Genomic DNA, 9,454 nt, shown 5'->3' on the forward strand with positions numbered 1-9,454 from the left:
ATGCAACATAAGGTCCCCACAGGAGCTGATGGCAAATCCATGGTGAAATTCCAAATTATGTAAATGTAACAAAACCTCTCGGGAATTACCTCACGACTCTTTAAGGCCAGCCCCCAGGTTTAAAGCAAGAGGTCTGCACAAACGTGTGCCTCCTCTATGTGCAACAACGAATGCATTTGTCAAAGTAACAATTATATTCAATTCTTTCGGTTTTCACGGCAAAGACAGGACAACCGGGTAAATCACCAAAAAAGCAAATGACATGTCTTCCACTTAATTGTCAAGGAACAATTGAAACGGAAATAAAAAAAAATCCCCAGACTTTCTCTGGCAATGTTGAGAGAATATAAAAACAAGTTATGTTAAGCAACATTTTCCATTCATCCAGTATTCTCAGCTGGGGATATCACATTGGCCACGCTCTTCTAGTCCTCGGAATGTGTATATGTTTACATGAAAGAGTACACACCTCAGCGTTATAGGCAGATTGGAAAAGAAAAAAGCAATAAATGATTTATGAAAAATAAGTTTTCTTACACAGCTCAAAAATTACACCAGATACACGTGCTTATTGATAACATACGTGACCACATTACTCAAGTAAAACACGATTATATAGCAGATGACCCTGATGACATCAATTTCCTTGCTGCCCACTCCATGACATAATGAGCCAATGTGCACAGTACTCTATACAGACAAGAGACTTTTTTTTTAAGCGGATGAAATTATTTTTCAAAACACAATTGTGGTGCAATTACGGTGTCACCTTAACAAGATTGCTGACATGCCCAAATCCAACCGGGACTCATCAAAATGTCAACAAGCAAAATTTGATGACTAGCGATTCAGATGGAAAAAAACACTCAACTTTCATATTAAAAAACAACAACTTCAAACTTACTCTCGGCGTACACAGGTACAGAAAAAAATAAAACCCTGGCCACGAACTCGACCACACAAATCTTGAACTTAGTTCACCGTTGTACTGCTGGCAAACGGACACAAAGGCGATTATTGCCGTCATTAAATGAGGGCACGGTGTTTCAAAGTGCAACACCCACACGCATTGCAGGACACTGGTAATTTTAAAGACAAAGGTGCACTCTTTGCAAGATGTACGAATAGTTAACAACCCATGGACACTGGTGGATGTCACTTGTACAGTTAATGGCACCGCAGCGCGTATTGCAGGTCAATGGAATTGTTCACGGCGGAAGAGTCGGTTTCTAGACGTGATAATTGGTAACACAATGCATGTTAAGCTAAGTACTTGTTTTATAACGCGTGCCCAACTCAAACGCAATGACCACACGCAGCCACTTAGCCCGTGTTGTTATGAAAAGTGATGTTCGTGAGCATCTATTAAGACTGGCACAAACCATGCAAGGAGGTTGTATAACCAGCACCACATTCAGCTTGCGGCCATTGTTTCTCCTGTTTGGACATTCATAAAATCACGTCCGAGGCAACCTAATGGTGGCCCAGGCAAGGTTTAGATACCATTTGACAATGGTGTTGTGCATTGCCAGCAATTGAAGCCTGGTCACTCGAACTTTAGAGCAGTGCACTAACCACTACAATATCACTTTGAGCACATAAAAAAAAATATATAGCCATTAGTGACTATTGGAGCAAGTGCTGTCACAGCAAGCACCCATTAAGGCTGACACGGCATATGAGCCTTTGTCTCCCGAGTGGTAATGTCCAAACAAAGAATCAAGTACAAATGTTTGGCTGAGTCAACCTAGAAAAGCCCCAAGACTGTTTCAGATACCACTTGCTACTGGCATTAAAGTCTCTGAAAAGTGAACACAGGTCACCAGAATAGTAACATGTAGAGGTGTAGTAACATGTACAGGTGTAGTAACATGTACCGGTGTAAACTCGCTCACCAAAGTACTGGCACGTGTTACATCGCCCAGGGACCTATGTCCAGTTGCAAAAAACACCTCAAGCGACTTTTTATCCCCACATACAAATTTGCAAACTAAGAAAAAAATGGAGGTACCATATTATCTGGTTTAGAAGACACACTTTTTCCCCCTGGCATCTTATAATCCGGTAGGGTGGTGTGGTGTACGAGTGCGTGCGAGACCACATTTTGACCACGTTATTCACACCAGACACGCGTTCCAGGCAAGTTCCAGAGTGCTCAACAACCCAGAGACGACGGCATTTTACACGACTGGCCGGTGGCATGACCACAAGCGGCCTGAGGAGGGCACGCACCTGCGGCTGGGCGGACGTGAGCTGGCGGTGCAGAGAGTCCCTCTCGTGCGTCGCCTCCTGGTAGCGTGACTGCATGGCGACCAGCGCCTCCTGGCTCTCCCGCAGGGTGTCCAGCAGCTTGTCGCGCTCATCCAGCATGCTCACCATCAGCTGCTCGAAGCTCGCATCGTCCGAGCCCTGCGAGCCGCGCCGGGCGGGCCCGTCCTCGCTGATCGTCGGCATCACCTCGCACATCATCTTGGCTGTCGCTGAGAGCTACGATGCAATAATACTGCACCACGCAACAGTGTGAATAAAAAAAAAAGACAACGATCCCCCATATAGCCGTTAACAGACTGTTGGGACAAGCACTGCTAGATAGCACCTATGAAGGCCGGCATGGCACACGAGGGGGTGGGTGGCCAGCACTATGCCTGGCTGCCTCGTGGCAATGTTTACAGATTACACCAGGTACTCATTTCAGGCCAAGTCGCCCTAGGGGAGGCCCAGAGACCAGTTCGGATAATTGTCACTGGTGTTGGCCGTGAGCGGGAATCAAACTCGAGTCACCAGGATCGTAGCGTAGCTGAGTACCTGGTGTAATCTGTAGCTACACTAACTCTGAATATGATAAAAAGATATACATACATTCACACAAAGATCTCTATTTAGACTTAAAGAGAAGGGGAAAGTGTGGTAAGCACTGATTAGGGACGGCATTGCAGAACATTGCCCGACCACCGTTGTCTGCCCACGGCTCGTCTTTTAATACTGCAACACAATGTTGTCAGAAATCATATTGCAAAGCATTAAGAGTTAGACAGCACTCCAAACACACGATCATTTACATACACATACAGACAAATGTACAATTCATACAAAGCCAAATATTCCCCGTGTAGCCTTAACAGGCTATTGGGACAAGTGCTGTTAGCGAGCACCTATGAAGGCCAGCACGGCAACCGAGGGGGTGGGTTGCCAACACCACGCCGGACCGCCTTTGTCTCTCCCGTGGTGATGTTTACACATCGCACAAGGTACCCATTTCAGGCCGAGTCGATAGTTCATACATACGCATACAAAGACATAGATCCCCTGTATAGCCTGACCACTGTTGGGGGCAAGTACTGTTAGTGAGCACCTATGAAGGCTGGAACGGCACACGAGGAGGTGGGTGGCCAACACAACGCACGACCGCCTTTGTCATCCCCAGTGACAATGTGTTTACACACAGCACCAGGTACTCATTTGAGGCTGAGTTGACCTAGGGGTGGCCCTGGACCGGGAATCGAACTCGGGTGGCCGGGTTCTTAGCGCAGCACGCTAACCGCTACACTACCGCTCCCCACAATGACGCATACATACACTAACGCATACACATACGTGCACATACATACACATACATACACATACGTGCACAGTATTTCCTACACAGCTAGGCATGTATTCATAGGTCGTAGCAGCACATCGTGCTCCTTAGAATGACAATTGCACTGCCCTATGCCAAACCGTGAATTTAAAACACACGCACATTTACTCCACACCACGCTAGAAATGTACACAATCTATTTTATATACATACGTACATCACCGTCAAATGTTGCCCTCTGTAATGTCACATAACCAAAACCGTTACACGGATATACACGTGAACATAAATTCCACTTATGCCCGAAATGCAGTAAAACTGAATGGAGTCGTCAACCCATCATGACTGACTTCATGGAGACGGCACAAATAACACTTTAACACTCACCATACAGCTCCAATTACAGCAAAATGCGACAAACCAAAATGCACCCGGGTGCAAAATAAAGGACAACCAACCTGCAAACGTCATTATACACAACGTGCACATACAGTGCGCTGCATATAAATCACAGTTTTGCGATCCGACATAGTACTCCAATGCCATCACTGCTATGAAATTGTATTAAAACGAGACAGCGCCGTCAATAATTAACCATAATGGGATACTTCGGCATAACTTTAGCTTTTTTTGTATCACTAATGAATCTTAAGAATTATATCCGACAGCTCCATGTAAAGTCTACGAAATAAGAGGTAGTGGTTTTTATTTAATCTTCATTCAATTTGCATAGAAATCTCCCTTTTGAAGATGCATCTTTAAGCATTTGTTGATTTCATGTCTATGGGCTTATGCATCACTGTACACCCTATACTGCATGCTTGTTTCCGTGTGTAACGACCAACCTATATTGGGCGATTAATAACAGCACAAGTACTGTGGCGAGTAAGCGTTGCCCTTTGAAGATGCGCTTGGGGAGAACACAGGCACATGATTTAGAACATTTAAAACAACTCCATGATGTTAGGCACATCGCTGACTCTTGATCATGTTGTTTAAACCTTGCTCAAGCATCACGGGGTCTCCCCTCTGCTTATGATTTTCACATAATGCTGAGCCTCAGGAGGTTGACCGAGTTTGGTTTTGGTTTTCCTGCTTCGGTGGGGAACCGTTACTTTGCTAAGTCTTGGTATGGCAAGGGTAGGTAGGCCCTTGTCTTCTGTTTAATGTAAAAGTTGTACATAACGGTCTTTGTTTATTATACTTAGCTCATCGACACATTCATCTTTGATATGGAGGTTTTGCATTTATATATAAACAGATTGCCAACAAGATTATATAGTTTACTAACCCTAAAATTCAACTAATGCCACGTAAGACATGCCTCAACATTGTTACATAATGCCCGAAAATAAATACTCCATTTGGCAAATACTGCATTTCTCGATATAACGGTGATCCCCTTCTTATTGAACAATATTGCTTTTGCTAATCATTTTAAAATAATCCCTTTCTAGTCAGTTTATAAAAAAAAAATCTTTTGAATTCATTGCTAGGCCATTGTAGTTTAAGCTACGGCTCATTTACGTCATTTCCATTTAATTTCGGATTTCTCATGTATTGTGCATCTCGTTTGTTTGATCCCGTGTTGCAAATATAAGTCGTATCCTGTGCCACAATTCTCCCTGCAGAACAGACATTTGATCTCAAATGGCTCTCTGCCTTTTATTTACTCAGGAAAGACTCACTAAGACTCAACACCCTTGTTCAAGATGATAATGATCATGTTTGATCTCCTCCCTCGATTAATTTGAATTCCCCATACCTGTCAACCCCTTATCAGTGCCTGCCTTATTACAGACCAATTAAGACCTGATTGGTCACGCCATGCCCTTATAAATCTCAAAGTTCACCCTACAGAGTCCCATCACAAGGGAGGCACACAAACAAATAGACCGCATTAATTTATTTTGCCGGTATTGAAACGTCTGTACGTCGTATGGACCTGAAAACTTACATTTCCCTGGACAAGAATACGGGGTAAAGGCGTGTGGGTTGACAGCTATGATCCACAGGCATAGCTCATATCCCAATTGATATCTCCTGGCCACCGAGCAGCCAAACCTCTCTGTGCAGGTGCATTAGTCAATGATTCTTTGAAATGTATTATACAATTAGTTTAATACCGAGTCTCTGCTACTGCTGTGTGCTGTACAGCGCTTTAAGATCCTTGATGCAAAACGCTATATAAATGTAATTACTATTGTAACGGGTTGATTTGGTTTTATTTTAATTCCAGCAGGGACAAATAGAACGCGTGTACACAAAAAACCCCACAATTATCACGTTCTCCACTGCATTGTTATTTTAACAAGCATAGACAAATAAAAATAAGAAGCGTCAACAATACCGGAGGGTTCTCTGTCCCGGGCTGGCTCTTGCGCGGCCACTGAAGACTCCGGTCACACCGGGGGACACCGACGTTAGGCCCTGCAGACCACGGCGCTCGCCTAGATTCCCCGCCGACTTAGGGCGATCCTAACCCGGCCGGGACGGGCAACGTAGAGGGGGTGACCCCGGTCGACAACGGCGGCGGCGACGGAAAGGAACGATCGGCCACTCCCTGCGAGAGTCCGTCATCGAGGCAGTCGACGAAATGCGGGAGGCGGCATTAATTCGCGCGGAGGAAGAGGGGGTAAATGACCTGAATGAGTGTCAAGAACAACACAAAACAACCACAGAATGTGTTCGTCAATGCGGAGAGCGAACGCCGAACGGCGGGGACGCGGTGTTGCTTGACACTTTGACAGGCGGAGACCCACAATGCAGCGCGCGGGCGCACACGTTCACAACCCACCCTCCTCCCACCCCCACCACCCTCATCCACCCCCACCCCTCCTCCCATCACCCCCACCCCTCCTCCCACCACCCCCACCCCTCCTCCCATCACCCCCACCCCTCCTCCCACCACCCCCACCCCTCCTCCCACCCCCACCACCCCCCACCCACCCCCACCCACCCCCACCCACCCCCACCACCCCCACCCCTCCTCCCACCACCCCCACCCCTCCTCCCATCACCCCCACCCCTCCTCCCACCACCCCCACCCCTCCTCCCATCACCCCCACCCCTCCTCCCATCAAACCCACCCCTCCTCCCACCACCCCCACCCCTCCTCCCATCACCCCCACCCCTCCTCCCATCAAACCCACCCCTCCTCCCACCACCCCCACCCATCCCTCCACCACCCCCACCCCTCCTCTCCTCCCACCCCCATCCACCCCCACCCACCCCCATCCACCCACCCCCACCCACCCCCATCCACACACCCCCCACACACCCCCCCATCCACCCCCACCAATGATCATGTGAATGAATACAGAAACGCTCGCAGTGCGACGCGATTTCGGCGGCCATGTTGAGTAAGGTTACAAATGACAACAGAAACTGCCACCGACACGGAGTCACGGTCTGATGATGTCACCAACGATGTATTGACGTGGGGGGAGGGGGGGGGGTACCCCCTTACTCCCTACGTAAGATGGCGGATCGTGCTGGTTTCAGGTTGCCGTGAGAGGAGGCGATTGACCTGGGCCGTTGGGAATTCGTAAACTTTGGCATGGACGAAACCATGACATACTTTAACATTCTGGAATTGCTACATTCTTTCGTAAAAAATTGCACGACTTTATAACACTTACTAAACTATCATCTCACAAATTATATTTATTTTTCATTAATGTAATTTGCGAAAATTAAACATTTCGATCGAAACTAATCGTTGATATTTCTCATCGCGTAATGCCAAGACGTGAATGGTATCGACCGACACGTGTCACGTGTGTACCAATTGGAAGAATGTGTGACGTGGCCAACCCAACGTCATAAGATTTGTTTAATTACATGACGTCATCGCGGCTAAAAATAGAAGTGTGACGTCATGTCCCTCCCCACCACCCACATCCGCACCGGCCGGGAGGAGGTTGAACCTTTGGTGGCAATGCTCGCGGAAAACGGAGAAAACAATAAATTATAAACACAACAACAACAACATTACGGTGTTGACAATCATACACACACAAGAGACTCCCCCCGTATAGCCTTCACAGACTGTTGGGGCAAGTGCTGTTAGCGAGTAGCGCCTATGCGCCAGGCGGCGACGTTAACTACGCACCGCACCAGGCACTCATTTGAGGCTGAGTCGACCTAGGGGAGGAGGCCCAGGACCGGTTCAGACGATCGTCACCGGTGTTGATGGCCGTGAGCGGGAATCAAACTCGCGTCGCCGGGTTCGTAGCGTAGCGTCGCGCTAACCGCTCCACCACCGCTCCCCGCAACATCTTGCAAGCGCACGCATGAACACGCCCGCGTGAACACGTACGCGTGAACACGTACACACAAACGCGTGAACACGTTCACATGAACACGGACACGTGAACACGCCCACATGAACACGTACACATGAACACGTACACAAACGCATGAACACGTGAACACGTACACATGAACACGTACACATGAACGCGTACACATGAACACGTACACGCTAACACATGAACACGTACACACTAACACATGAACACGTACACATGAACACGCACGTATTGTCGCACTGGCCACCGATGGAACGAATATCCACAAAATAAACCAGTGGACAATTGAGAACACGGCCGACTTTGATTCGAACCACAGACCGCACGGTATCGACGCGACTTTATTTCGGCTGGAGAAATCCGATGAGCTATGAAGCTCTTTCTGACACGTCCATTAAGGGGCGGGTCAGAAAGTTACAATAACAACAAAACTGATCATTGTTTTTTTACCCTTTTATCTGGCAACAAAATAAATCACGACGTATCGGGCGCAACACAAGTGAAGGATCTGATGATGGACGCTTGTGTTGTGCCCGAAACGTCGTGATTTATTTTATTCTATAAATCTCCACGTGAGTCCATATCTCAAACCAGGGACCACACAGGCACACGACTTATCAGCTTCGTTCGCCAGAATACTCGTGACACGAACACTACTGGATCAACTCCCCGACATGCGAAAGATGATGAGCAAAAAATTGCATTCCAGTACAACTTTTAAATGCCCTCTCGTAATGGCATCGCCCGTTGGGTTTCCTGTTATATAAGTACTGTATGAGGAGGCATTCCTCCACTTGTGTGATGTTTCTGGCAAATCCTTCACTTGTAAATTAAAGAAAGAATATACATGGGGCTGTCTTGGGTAGTAGCACACACAAATTGACCACGTGTATACATACAGCACACGCTGAGTGGTGTTGTAAGCACTGAAATACTGAACACGTATTTGAAAGTGCCTTAAGTGTATATATATCTGTATCATAGAGGGAATAACATTCCTGATTAGTTACGGCTCCTTTTTATTAGGGGTCACTAATACCGCGTGATACAGTGATTAAAAAAACATCATACATTGGCTGATGAATCGGGCAAATGACCATTCTTATGAGTGTAGCATGAGTCTTCTGTTCGGCAACAAAGGGCATTGTGCAATACGTTGTCAGCCTGTTTTATACTTTTCAGTTAAAATGCCTCCACCGACTGTACCGACTGTCAGGATCTCTCTTGGTCTGGCGCAGACCTCAAAATCTTTATTTATACTGGAGGAATCCGATTAGCTATAAAGCTCTTTTTTTCACGGATGTCAAGCGGGGCCGGTGTCAGAACGTTACAACAACAAACGATACAAAACACTATAGCAGTGCAAAATGTAAGAAAGGTAAGGAAATCACAAAAAATAAAGGTAAACTAAATTTCGATTTAAAGCTTTCGTGACTGCAGGGATTCATATTCTTGGTTCTATTATTTCCCTTCTACGTGACTTTACCGAAAGAACCAAGAATGTAAAGGTAAACTATTATTTTTATTTTAATCTTAATTTTAGAACTTTCGTGACTGCAGG

The 9,454-nt window shown here is 46.6% G+C and overlaps 1 protein-coding gene across 7 annotated transcripts in view; it reads right to left on the reverse strand.

The window, feature by feature from the left end:
• LOC144936498 (liprin-alpha-1-like) overlaps positions 1–6,335 on the reverse strand; it is a 277,198-nt gene extending 270,863 nt beyond the window's left edge. For all 7 annotated transcript variants that reach the window (XM_078863613.1, XM_078863618.1, XM_078863614.1 and 4 more), the window contains exons 1-2: positions 5,931–6,335; positions 2,233–2,503 (exon numbers count right to left, since the gene is read on the reverse strand). In XM_078863613.1, coding sequence (XP_078719739.1) covers positions 2,233–2,469 — 237 coding nt within the window. In that variant the 5' untranslated portion in view covers positions 2,470–2,503; positions 5,931–6,335. The remainder of the gene's footprint in view (positions 1–2,232; positions 2,504–5,930) is intronic.
• Positions 6,336–9,454: the final 3,119 nt, after the last annotated feature.

Source organism: Lampetra fluviatilis, chromosome 16 (assembly GCF_964198595.1).
Source record: "Lampetra fluviatilis chromosome 16, kcLamFluv1.1, whole genome shotgun sequence".
NCBI classification, from domain to species: domain Eukaryota; kingdom Metazoa; phylum Chordata; class Hyperoartia; order Petromyzontiformes; family Petromyzontidae; genus Lampetra; species Lampetra fluviatilis.